The 14,319-nt window shown below is 35.5% G+C and overlaps 1 protein-coding gene across 8 annotated transcripts in view; it reads right to left on the reverse strand.

Moving 5' to 3' along the window:
- RBMS3 (RNA binding motif single stranded interacting protein 3) overlaps positions 1-14,319 on the reverse strand; it is a 1,181,733-nt gene that overhangs the window by 44,772 nt on the left and 1,122,642 nt on the right. For 6 of the 8 annotated variants that reach the window (XM_054595674.1, XM_054595672.1, XM_054595670.1 and 3 more), the window contains one exon: positions 10,239-10,286. The exons of the other annotated variants lie outside the window; for them this stretch is intronic. In XM_054595674.1, coding sequence (XP_054451649.1) covers positions 10,239-10,286 — 48 coding nt within the window. The remainder of the gene's footprint in view (positions 1-10,238; positions 10,287-14,319) is intronic. 8 annotated transcript variants of the gene reach the window in all.

The following is a 14,319-nucleotide window of genomic DNA, read 5'->3' on the forward strand; positions in this document are numbered from 1 at the left end:
TGCCTTAGATGCTTTAGTGCTAAGGTATAAAAGTGGGAAAAATTTTAGAGTTCATCCCTGCTGCCTCTATTACCAATATAACCGTCACAGTCATCATCATCATCTTGATACTAATACACTCCTATATAAATATTCCCTACATTTTTGTATATACAGAGACTGTGCCACAAAAATGTTAGGAAATTATACAAGTTTCAAAGCCACATGTCAAAAAATTTAGAAAAAGAAAGGCATATGATAATCATTTAATGCATTCTCTTTTAGCTTCTTTTCATATGCATGTTTTGGAACTCAGAGGCACAATGATTGTTCATTTTTGTCACTTTTTACACTTTACATTATAAATGTTATTTGTCATGTTGTTGAAAAAGCTTTATTATTCATTTGTTATATTAATTCACCTAATAATAGTATAACTGTTTAGCCACTAGAGAAGACATGCAATGAACTCCCTTAACAGTTCTCCTATTTTAGATACTGGGTTTGGAAACTCTATTTTAAAACATTAATTTGGTTCAGTCAATCTATCGTGGCAAACATAAAGTTAGTGATACTTTGAAAGTCCTAACACACATCTCTGAGTGTCAGAAAAGAAAGAGAAAAGAAAGCGCTCATTATTTATTCTCTATTATGAGTCAGACAGTTACTAGGTACTTCAGATATGAGGGTTATATCAACCCTCATATTAGTATGCATATGCTAATCATTATTATCTATACCTAAGGAAAGGAAAAGCTAGCTTCAAAAAATTTAAGGGGCTCTCATTGTTAAATAATTAGGCAATAGTTGGACTAGGAATCACATGTATCTCCTTGACTATAAAAACCATTTCCAATTATTATACCATGTTTATTCCTATTCAGAGCTGCACGTGTATGAATGAATAAAAACAGTCCCTGACTGCAATTGCTTAGATTAGAGCAACACATAATCACAATCATCTTTCGTTCTATCTTTCCACTGAGACCTTAGAGCACACAAACTTCCCTGAGCCCCTTAGCATTTCTTCCTTTCTTTCTTCTTCCTTCTTTCCTTCCTTCCTTCCTTCCTTCCTTCCTTTTTCTTTCTTTCTTTCTTTCTTTCTTTCTTATAGGAATTAGTGCATCCTTTCTTCCAAATTGAATTTAGGCAGGGTTTACAAAATTGATCACTATATAAAAAAGCACAGTTAAAAACATCAGCAAAGCAATGAAGAGCTGAGAGCAACAGAGAGAATATGCTACCAGGAACATTTGCAATGTTCTGTATCTGACTCCAACTGGTCTGATAACCAAGGCCAAAAGGGAAATAAATTAAGTTATGCATTTTACGTTGTCAGTTCAGAAGAAGTATATCCATTCACTTGGATAGATACTGGCCTTGGCACTGAACTCAAGGAGAAATTCATCATTTGCTTCTTTACATAAGGAACATTGGGTAAAATAATGGACGATTACTTCCACTCTGGCATCTCAAAAAAGCTAGCAATAACGTTAAGTGTTCATGTCACATACTACCCATCTAAGAAACAGAGGTTAAAACATTAAATTTTAACTCCAAGAAAGCATTTAAGGGGACATGCAATCCTATGGTTTAGGTATTTTGTTTTCTGATAAACTAATTTAACACTCAGTCTAGGGAAATGTTAGTGTGTCTGCCCACAGTATCTCTCCAGTATCAGACATCTCTAGCGCCCCTATGGCAAGTACTGACCATATATCCACTCATGATTGTATTCCCTGATGGGAACCTCAAGTGTCCACTTTGTACTGTTGATTAAAAAGGGAACCATGTGTCGTCAATACCAGATATGCCGTCAATACCAGATATGCCGATTCCTGCACGTACAATTATTTTCCTTTAAAATTGACCATTGTTTTGAAAACACCCTTCTCCTGTTGCTGTTACGTAGACACTGTCCTTGAAATGACTAAGGTACAAAGTGACACCCGTGGCTGCTGTGGTGCACTCTAAGCCCACTGCTGCCACTCACTTAGGCACAGATGATGTTTGTTTCTCCTTTGGCAGAGATGACATTTGGGATGCTGCCTTTCCCTTTGGTGTGTGTGATGCATCACCAAGTGGAATTTTGCTCTAATTTTGCCTCAGAAGGGAAGTCATATCTCCAGCTATCCCATACCGGCCCTACACAGTGCTTGGTCTCTAGACATAACCAGGAAGGTTCCCCTTCACCTTCTGAGTGCAAAGCCAAAAAACAGTACTCAGAAGTGTTGCCCAGGGAATAACTGACCCATAAAGTACAACTTCAGTGGACACTGATCAACCACAAACACAATAAAAATGCTAGCCTAGGCAGTGTGACAAAGATGTAAAATATATTTTTACTACAAATCTATTGAGATGATGAATCTCTTATGTTTTCTCTAAATTTGTAAAAATACAGAATGCTAAAGGCCAGCAAGACAAAATTAACCAAGACATATATTTAATTTTCCTGGTTAAAAATCCTCTGTTGATCGTACACACAATTAAATCCCAGAAACCAATGTACAATGAGCATAAAAAAGTATAAATATACTTGCTTTAATAGTTTAATACTACTATCACACATGCTGTACAAATTAAAATAACTAAGAAATGACTCAATCTTCATCTCAATCTCTCCCACTCTATTTTTTAAATATTTCATCTGTCTTTCAAGAAATGAAAGAAAAACACAAAAATTTTAACTTTAAAGGAAAACTTTATGTTTATTATAAAGAATGCCAGTAATAGCATTGATTTGGAATATTTATAAAGTAAACTGATTAGAGTAGGGGTGGGCAAACTACAAGCTAAAGGCCAAATCAGCTTGCTGTGTATTTTTATAAATAAAGCTTTATTGGCACATAACCATGCTTATTCATTTATACATGGTCTGTAGGGGCTTTCCTCCTAGAAGACTGAGTTGAGTGGTTGTGATATAGACCTTATGACTGTCAGAGCCTATATTTTCTATCTGGAGCTTTACAGGGGGAAAAAAAATTGTTGGATTAGAAGGTAGGCATAGGATTTTGTATCCTCCTAGCTCAACTTCCCATCCTACTCTAATAAAATCAAGCTAAGTAACTGATGTTTATCCATCAGGGCAGCCTGTATACTTAATCCTCCTTTGGTCATCAGTTACTTGAATAGAGCAATAAAAATTGTAGTCCCACAGAAAGTCTTTAAAACTTTATTCTTGTAATGTAGGGAACCATACTAATGTACCAGTAGGAACACAATAACAGCATGCACATGACTATTCATTGAGTATTTGTATAAATATCATCTACAAAGCCCCGTTCTGTGTTTAATGACAGTTCTTTATAACCCTGTCCTCTGTTAGATCCTATGCTCTTTGAAGGCAAGGAATGCATATCCATTTTATACCATCTAGCCTTGGTTCCTTGCAGCATTACGGGAGCTCAGAAAATATTAGTTGAATGAATGAATAATAAATAGAACCAAGTCTCCCTCATTAGAACTTATTAAAACGAGAAAAATCAATTAATTAGTGCACTTAAACAAATGCAGTTTTGTAATCAAAGTAGATGCATAGTATTTGAACAAAGAAATGAAGCTGGTTTTCATGCATCACTTGTGGGAACACATAACTCGGTGTCAGGTCTTTTACAGTAAATACAATTTAATGGCTAATTGTTGCTAATTGGAGGTACTAATGGTCCTAATTTTTAATTAAGAGATGGAAATCATTTGTAATTAGCTCATGGTCTCCATGAAAACAGATGTTGTTGAGAGCTGGAAAAAAAGGTTTTGTTCTTTTAAGTAGTTTAAAAGCTGCCCCTCCCCACCATACAATCATAAGATAGTTTTATAAATTAATTCTTACCGAAGAAGAGGAAGTATAAAGATAAGCTTCAACCAAATCTCTGATAGAGCATCACCAATGCCAAATTAATGAGGCTTTCCAATGCAAAGTGATGTTATGGACTAGCAAGCACAATATGGAGAAACTGCATACTATTTTTACAGTGAATTTTGCTTTAGTTTGGGCAAATACCACTGTGAAGGACTTCATTTTTAGAGTATAATTTCCCAGCTAGATTGGACACTTAAGGACTTTATATTCAACCATGCTGAGTTGAAAACATATTGCGATTTGAGTATGTTTTCTGTGAAATCTTGTCATGAAGTTGTATTGGTAACATTGACTGTTTTCAACCTATTTTAGCTGGTGTGTAGAAAGGATACAATAGAAAATAAACATATGTCCCCCAAGTTCTGTGGGTTCCTCTCATATATTTTTGGGTCCTCTTCTAAACACAGATTCTAATTTTGAACTCTAAGGTTTTTAGAAAAGGAGAACACATTTTGTTTCTACTTTGTTCTCTGTCAATAGTTTTTGCTTGATTTCATGAGGATGTCCTTGAAGACAATCAAGCTTAAAGCAATGGGGATAAAATTTTGATTAAAAAATTATTTGTAGTTTTCATAAAATCCAACTATGAAGAGAGAAAATGATGTTTTCAAGAAATTTTTTCACTTAAATTTGCTTAAAATAGGAAGATTTTTTTTTACAGAGTGGTAATTGTTCTGGGGAAGAAACACTAAAGAGAGAACAGGCTATTGATTTTGCATGAAAATGTTGGTAGTTCCAACCTCTGTCCTGTTCTTGAAATGAGCTGAGTAAGAAGTAGCTGAGGCTTTGACAAAGGGAGGTGACTTCAGTGAAACCAATCAAAGACTCCCATTTCCCAAACTTCAGACACTTGCTTTTGGACATCACCACCCTTGCCTTAACTTTATCCTTCCTGAATTTTTTTTTTTTTAGATGTACTCACCGTTTAACTATTTACCTTAAGCAAAATATTCCTTAAGCCATGCATTTGGTGACCTTATTCTATGTTAATCATAGTGACATGAAAGTAAGTACGCAGCTACTGAAATAAAAATAAAATGTTTGGGTCCCTGAACTCATGAACTAATTTTAAGTATCATGATAATGCATAAATCATACCCTAAAAAACACTGATCTGATACACCTTTCTGCCTTTAATTACATCTTTGTTCCAAGTGTTCTGGAAAGAAATTTATTCTTAAAATTTCTTTACTGTTTTTGTAACATGTTTCAGAAGTACATTCTATTAGTGAGCCCCTATATTAGGAACATTCTTGTGATGATTAGCCCTCATCTTATAAAGTCAAAAACCAAATAAAATAAAACAATTCCTTTGAGACATAAAAAATACATCAGTTATATAGCCGCTTGTATTCATATTGTTTGGTTTCATTAACTTTTGTCACCTTCATCTCAAGTCCACTTTGGCCACCTGGTCCCATAACCTTGACTTTGCCGAGAAATAGTTTATTATCCAAAATCTTATGTCCCAGTATTCTACTTCAGACCACTTCATACATTTCATTGATACCTCTAGTCTCTATCTTCCCTCTTTCTTCCCATTTCTCATCCCTTACTGGCCCCTCTTTTCTCTTTCTGTTCATCATGTAAACTATAGTTTGTCACTAAATCACCCTCTTGCCAATATGATCATCACATATTGCCCTTTCCTCACTCTGCTCAGTAAAAGCTTATCCTTGGATTAACCCACCTGTCTTACTTTCTGGCTACTGATCACTACTGTGGAAAATCAAACATCTTCACATACTGGTGTCACAAAAATCCATAGTCTGTTTCAAATGGACCCCTAGTTCTGCCCTTCAAACTTCCTAGGTATTGCTGGTTGGCTTTCTTACTCCTTAGTTTTCCAAAGCTCTATTCTCCCTGTCGTCTCCCACTCACTCTCAGAAGATGTCACTTAATACTTTACATAAAAACAAATAGTATTCATCATGTAGGAAATCCTTTGACTCCCTATTCCTATATTTGCAAACTTACATGCACATATTTCATCCCTTCCTCCTTCCTCCCATATTCCTAGAAGTATCTGGCTTCCTCAGTGACCTTGCACTATGAGCCACCCCCTTTATAAATTACATCTTTAAACTTTAGAACTCTTTCCTGGCTTCTTCCTATCATGACCAAATATTTCCCATCTTAAAAAAAAAAAAAAGTAAATCAATCAGTTCCATTTTCCATTTGTTTTTTTTACTCTTCTTGATAGCCAAATTTATTAAGTTTCCAGCATTTGTTACATCTGCTTACTTCCAGTTTATTCACTGGCTGTGCCCTTCCCCTTAAAACTGTGCCATCAGATTGACTAGTGACTTCTCTATAACTAAATCCAATGGCTTCTTTTCAGGACTGATCTTACTGAACAGGCCTCTCTTGAAATACCCTATTGCTTTGGCTTCTTTTGAAATATTGTATTATTGGTTTCCTTCTATATCTATAGTTGTCTTTTCCGATCTTTATTTTAGGCTCCTTGTGGGTTTTCTTTCTCTTTTTGGCCACATTTATTTTCAAGGATCTACCTACTTGCCTTTATCCTAAGTCCCTTCTCTGGATGACATGACAATTCCAAGATGATAACTCCAATATCCACCTGTAGCTACAAACTACCTTCTGAGCGTTGGTGTATCTGTTGAAATATTTATTGAGTATCTCCTTTTGCATGTCTCATAGATACTTCAAACTCAATATGTACAACACCAAACTTGGCCTCTTTCCTGGTAAACTTGATTTTTTTCCCTTCTTGTTTGGATCCTTGGAAATGACATCTCAGGCCATTGAATTGACAGGAACTTTAAAGCTGTCTTTAATTCTTCTCTCCAGACATCCATTTATTTACTAAGTCATATATTCTACTTAATATATCACACATTTGTCAATTCTTCATTCTCATGTCCACAACTTGAGCACATGTCACCTTGATTTCATGCTTGAATTCTCGAATCCTGGCCCCCCTTTTCTAGTTCTGTCTCCATTGCATTTTCTACTCTAGATCCAGAGTGATCATGTGACCTTCCAACTTAAAAATGCTTAGTGTATAAGCTATTGTCACTTGCATAGAGATCAAGTTACCATTTCTGGTGATATTGCTCCAGCTAATTTCTCCAAACTCACTTTCTCTACTCCCCATCTCTCTTTATGCATTCTTGCCCTATTGAATCATCTATAGTTCCCTGAATTTGTCATACTCTGCTACGTAAGAGTCTTTGGATGTGCTGCCTTCTAGGTCTGAAATTGCCCCTCTCCAATTTATATATTATTTGGTTAATTCCCATGTGTCCTTATGTCTCCACTGAGATGTTTCTTCCACTTTCTCTGACTTCTACTGCATACTAGTTGTTTTTTGTTTGTGCCACCATAGCATCTTGTAAAGAGAATGATTAGCATAGTTGTTACTAATAACATTTGAGCATTTATTTTATGCTAGACAGCAGGTTATATATCTTAACTTGCCTAATTCTCACACAATCATATTTGGTAATTATTAATTACTCAAGTAAGTAGTTTTCCCAAGGTTCCACAACAAGTAAGTTACACAAGTAGATTCTGAACTCAGGCATCTCAATGGAGAGTTTACAAATTTAAACATCTTAAGTGGAAGCACTTAAGACACTGTTGTAATCACCTTTTGTACCTAACCTCCTAATTGAATCCTAGGTGCTTAGAGGAAAGGTGCTTCCCTAGTGCCCAACATAGTAATGGCCACTCCCAATAAATATTTGAATAAATTTTTTAAAAGATGACATGTGACTCAGAGAAGAAAGGGTTCTACAATCAGATTTACCCTGACCCAGTCTCAGTGTCAGCCATTGTGACATTTGCCCCAAGAATAACAAATGGTTTCCTGTTATCTAATTACCCACACTGTTTCCTGTCTCCAAGAGGTTACATATCCTGTTCCATCTACCTCCTGTACCTTCCTGCTCTTTTCCAGCTGATCAACTCCTATCTGTTCTTCCAAATCCAGCTCAGAATTCACTTTTTTCCTGAGGATTTCTGATCTTCTTTTTAGATTCTAGATTTTAGTTCCTCCATACTTTATACATTTAAACATCATAAATAACCAAGAAACAACAATCACAACATTAAATTAGACCATATTTGTTTTTTTTTAACCAGTGGTCTATTTTGTATTCATCTGTGTATAACTAGTACTTGAATGTAGTGCCTAACACCTAGAAGATGTTCAATAAATGTTTGATAAATTGATTGAATGAGATTAGGGTTATGTCTCTGCAGACTACGAAGCAGATCTTTCAACTCCAACACAGTATGATACTTCAGTTTGTTCCTTCCCTGACAAAGAATTGATTACTGTTAGAGTGGTCCAATACTGGCATATTAGGACATATGGGAAAGGAACATTACAACACCTTTATCTGCTTCATTTTCCTGATTTGCCCAAAGGTTGGGCAAGGGATATTTCAATTTTTCAAAAGACACTCAAGCTGTTAACACCAGACCATTTACAAACATTTTTTAAAGATAAGTCTATTCTCATTTAAAGGTAGCCAAAGAGACCAAAGAACTCTGTGCAGATTTATTAGAGGCCAAACCACCAATTCTGTCTTATCTGGGGAAAACAACTTTACAATCCCCCAAATGGTTCCTTTTCCTGTCACTTCTATATTAGTCCTTTCATTTGTGTTCCACTGATGGTATCTTAGCACTTTTTAAAAATTCTTAATGATATCATATCTGGGCTTTCTAACTGTTCTATAAGATTACTATTTCTTGTTCCTTAAGCACACGTAAAACTGCCAGATTACATTTCTTAAAGCACAACTTTGATTGAGTCATTTCCCTGCTCAGGAACTTTCAGTGGCAGCTGTCTGTGACATTAGGTAGGAACTCCAAGCCAGATGTTCTGCCTCAATGATATGATACTAGTAAGTGCTTTTGATGTTTTCATTGCTTTTTTTTTTTATTGTGTTCTTAAAAGTGAAATCAGGAAACCTAGTAAAGGAAAGTTTCAGTGTATGTATTTTCCTATTATTAATATTGGTGAACTTTCAAGAGAAGATGCCTTTTATATATGCCTTTTAATATATGGCATCTTTGTTTAAAAGGCTGTATTACAAGTAAAGGCTGTATTACATTAAGCAAAGTATGCTAAATGAAACAGGCACATTAAATGATGATAGGTAATACACTTTGGGGAAAAGTAAGTGATGTTTTAATTAATGACAATTTATAGAGCTCTCCAAGAGGAGCAAAGTGACTTCACAACGGAAAGCTGACTCACTGTTTCACAGTTGAACTTGTAAGATGCATATTCAGCCATGAGCACAATTAAACAAGTTCACAGGACATGAGGAAAGGATTACCCTTTGGATATTGGGTCAAGCAAACCATGTGGCCAAGAACACGGTGTTCCCGGCTTCAAAACAGTGGCCAGACTCTATTGACTGATGGGCTCTTTCATTCTCTTTCTGGCTTTCATCTCTTGCTTTGTCTCTCCACTGCCTTTCTTGGTTTGGATTTTATGTCCTCATCATCTAACACATGAAAGGATCAAAGAGTTCAAAGCTCTTCAGGCTGCCAGCATTTTATTTAGTTTAAAAAAATCAACAAAAATGAAAAACTGTGCCCATTTTTCTCTTCGCAAGAAACCACAATTCAAAGTTAAGAAAGCACAAGATCTGTGAAATCCAAAATAAAAACCCACCTTTTCACATACATATACTCTATTATAAACTGCACCACCAAATTTTATGAAACAACTTAAATATTGCTACGTAAAATCCTCAAGATACTAACATATTCTCAAATCAATCTCTGCCGCTTTGCTGTACGAGTGGAACATTGGTAGCTTCTCTTTCAATATCCAAAATACCATTTTTTGAACCAATCTGAAGTTTTGATTCATTCAACAAACAATTACATTGAGCACCTACTATGGGTGAGACACTATGCTGTGTGCTGAGCAAGCAAAATGGGATGATTTTCTGATTTCAGAAGAATTCTGGTCTCTAAAGCAGTGCTTCTCAAACTATTTTTTTTTTTTATCAATCTGTGCCCTCCTTTGATAAACATAAATAGCCTCTTCCATTTCTCAGAAATTCCAATGTACCCTTCTAACACTGAGAACCACTGATACACACAACATAGACTCTACGTTCTGCGTATCCTTAACAGACCAAATGTCTTTGAGCTTTTACTCTTTATTACAAAAGCAGCATATTTATTTTCCATACACAAAGCTGGAGTGGAATAGTAAATATACTTTTTTGAACAATGCTCTGCCCACCTCCTCGCCCCGCCTGCTCCTTGCCCTGGAAATGAAATTTTAATTCCTTGTACCCAGCCCTGTTGAGAGTCACTGCTTTAAAGAGTTTTGGAAAAAAACAGGCAACCTCCATCTCTCCCCACCAATCAAGTCTGAAAGGAATTAGAATTTTCCTACCTGACACAACAGCTGGTGGAGTATCATAATCCTGTCTTGGGACTGAATCTTTGAATGAGAAGAGCATGAGAAAGAATGCAATGAAGTACAAAAGAAAATAAAATAGAATCTTAGCTCTACAACTTGGAAGTTCCCACTACATGTCATATGGTTGCCTAAGCCCCATGCCTCCAAGCTTCAAAAGCACTATGACCCCTACCTAGAGTATGGTTGATACAATGGTCCCTATAGCCACCACACTGAATATGGTGTTAGGTCCCATGTGACTTGCTAGGACAGTACAGTCTGTCCCAGAATACTGTCATCTTCCACAGTCTCTCATTATTTTGGTCACGTCCACAGGGTAGCAATGTGAGATTTGGACCCTCTCTGACTGACCCAAAAGTTCTACAAGGCACCCCATCTGGAAAGGGCCCAGAGCACATTATGAAACAAAGTCCTGGAGATAAAAATAAAGAATGAAAAATTTAAAAGAGATAAATACAAAATTTGTACATTTCCATACTGTATGGGGGCTGATGCACTTTGATCACTCAGCTCCATTCTGATCCCAGTGGCTGTCAGGCAAGGCCAAGAAGCTTTGTGTGTTGGAACAGGGAGAGTGTTGACAAATAAAACAGAAGCTATTCAATGGGTGATTGCTATCTCTTTCCAAAGTGTCAGAGTATTGGAGGTGGCAGATAGTAGGGAAAAAACTAGTCAAAGTACATGGCATCCATTTAAAAATTGGGGGTTATATGGGACCAAATATAGCTGCTTTTCTTTGAAAATGAAAAATAAGCTTTGGCTTAATACAATTTCTTTAGCCAGAAGTCTAAAAAAAGAAACTTGGATCTGGCCTATGACCCAAGGCCCCTCCCTTTTTGGAAATGCAAAGTTCTAATCCAGGCCCAATCCCCCTTGGAGGGAGAATTGTAGAAAGGAGCAGATATTGCTTACATTCAAATAACCTGCCAAAACATGATTAAATAGATGTTCTCTGTGATCCTTAATTTACTTATATGATCATTATTTCTTTAAAAAAAATCTAAAACCTCACATTTCATTTTTCCATCGACTTGGAAACTTCATCTGGACTATCAGGAATTTCTCCATTTAATTTCCTTGCCACATAAATACAATGTTAATCACTTTCTCATGAGAAGATAGATAAAAACATCAACATTACAAGGTACTTTGACCAGCAAAAGCAAACATTGATCAAAGATTCAAAAGCAAATAAACCTTAGGCATGAGTTATTTTGTTTCTCACAACAGGCATGTGAACTAGTGAGTTGATTATAACCTCTGAAGCTAGAATAGGTAGAATCATTTTTAAAGGGTCTACAAATATTTTATTAATAGTGATAGTAATTCCTAGTACATTTTTAATAACTGCAAGCACACATTATTACTACAAACAAAAAGTTAATTTTAAGACCATGCCACTAGTCATTTTTCCAAACATATTTCATAACATTTAAAAATAAATAATAAAAGTAAATCATAGTTATTGCTGTATACTTGGAGAATGTAGAAAAAATGTAATTAAAATATAAATTATCCCTAATCCCATCACCCAGAAATAACCACATTTGTATTTCAGCCTTATTTCATAAATACTTTTTCCTACTTGTTGCTGTACTCCACATGTGCAAATTTACATCCTGCTCTTTTGATTTAAGACTATGAATAATCTTTTTCCTATATATTTTAAATTCTTATAGCTTCACACAGCATTACATTTTGATGTGTGGATGGCTTATGATTTATTCAATCATTCTTCTTTATTAGACATTATAAAAAAACACTAGCTTGAACAGTTTTGAAGTAGAAAGGCTTTTCCGCTATTTTAGAATATTTCCATAGAATAGCTTCTAAAACCAAAACTTACTGCTTTGGTACAGTAGAGCTGCTTTGAAGCATCTTGGTTGTCTACCACCCTGTCCAACTGAGACTTTTATGAGTTTAGATTCCTATCATCATACATTGAGAATGTTATTTTCTTTTTACATTTTCATCAGCAATGCATATTATTTTTATAACTTTAATGGGTTATGTGTTTATGCCTCTGTGTGTATTTGATTTAATTACTATCTTTATTATTTTTTCATGTTTTTTGGCATTCTATTTCCTCTTTTCTCAACTATCTATTTATGATCTTATATCTGTTGGGCTTCTGTATTTTGTTGCTAATTTATTTGAACTCAGAATCCACTTTTAAACAGCAAAAACTTAATATTTACAATTAAACTTTCATAATACTAGACTTTTACTTAACACTTATTTGTTTATTGTCTAAAGACTACATTCAAAGTTTATTTATCTTACAATAAGAGTAAACAAAATTATAAAAAACTATTCCCTTTAATCTATATTTTTGGTGTTGTATTTGACCATTTTTTAATTAACTGACACTTTTTTTCTAAAAAACCATTGAAGAAGATATACTCATTACCACTTATGAATTTACAATATTATTTCCTAGTCATGAGTCCAGTTAACATCTTGCGGTGCATTTCATTATTCTTATTTCTAATACTTATATTCATACCTAATAATAAAAAAAAGACAACTTCTAAGCAAAACAAGTAATTCAGGGTTTTCACCTGATGTTGTCAGAATTTTAGAGCAATAAAGAAGGAATGGTGTCACTGAAAAAATGTCAGAGAACTACAGTGAACAAATGGAGTACAATTACAAGATTATCTTTGTGAGTGGCTATGGTTACACCATGGGAATCCAGTGATGTCACAAATCACCAGTGGTTTGGAGAACACAAACAGAACTGCAGATAAGGAGCCTGCAGAACAAAAACTTTTTATTTCTTTCAACAGATTCCAGTGACATTGTAAGCCACTTGTGACCACCAACTGAACAAATGAAAAGGAGATAAGAAACTTGTAAAACAAGATTGTCATGCAATTTGGAGGTTCTCATAACACAGTAAAATCTCCAGTGGTTTCTGCTGAAGCTTACAAGGGAGTAATAAGAAATTATGGTTAACAGGGCTTTGGTTCTATCCAGAGACTCCTGTGACAAAAAAATAAACAAAAAAATGGAAAAGCTAGAAAATTCTTCAAGGTCAGCAGAGCCTTGGAATAAAACAGTTTTACCGCTTGCCTAAAATTCATTTCTCTTAAAGCCTGAAGATTCTGTCTAGCTTTAAAATAGGTAGAGAATTCAACAATAAATATTTGAAGTGGCAAGTGGTAGAGAAAGGTTAATTAAATTACATGGTATCCATTTCAAAACTGAGGGTTCAAAGGGATGATATATATATCTAATTTTGTGAAGATGAAAAAGAGACTTGTCTGCATATACTTCTTTCCCCAGGGATTTTAAAAGGAAAGTGGAACCTGGTCCATGGCCTAAGGCCCTCCTTCTGACACTGGAAAATTCCAATCTAGTGCCAATGCCCCATTAGTACTGATCACTATCTACTTCAAATCATTCACTGGATTTCTCTCTGTTCTGCCCCCGCAACCTATTTCTGGAGTTAAGGCCACTGTCTTAAGCTTGACTTGTCACTGCTCACACCTTATTTTGTAGAATTTCAGTGAGCTTAGATGTCTGGAAGCCTCTGAAAAGTTACTGGTAAGAGAAGGACACGCTCAGATAACTTTAGATTGACTGGCTGAGGCAACATGATAGAGAATGGATTGGGGCCAACTAAAACAGGAAGCAGGAAGAACAGTTAGAAGGCTTTTATAATTAATCAAATGATGCCCAGGGCACAGAGTCTAGAAATGTGGAGGAAAGGATGTATTTGACAAATGTCTATGAGATAAAATTGGCAGGACTTGAAAAGTAATTGTATATGGTGGTAAGGAAGAAGGGAGCATAGACTGAGTACTGGGTATAGCATTTGGGTACTACCAGGGCAAATGGTCATGGATATGGCTTGAGAGGAAATAAAAAGCAGGAACATATAAGGGTAAGGGGGTCAGTGGGGAGGAAGCTTGGGGAAGCTAATGCAATTAGTTTGGGTCATGCTGACTCTGAGCTATCAGAGGGAGATTTACATGAGATAGTTAGCGAGTAGTTAGAAAAATGGGTTTAAAATTTTAAGATGACTTTGGCATTGAGGACTCCGACTTAG

This window comes from Pteronotus mesoamericanus, unplaced genomic scaffold (assembly GCF_021234165.1).
Source record: "Pteronotus mesoamericanus isolate MK-2021 breed Mesoamerican mustached bat unplaced genomic scaffold, CSHL_Meso_final scaffold_54, whole genome shotgun sequence".
NCBI lineage: Eukaryota > Metazoa > Chordata > Mammalia > Chiroptera > Mormoopidae > Pteronotus > Pteronotus mesoamericanus.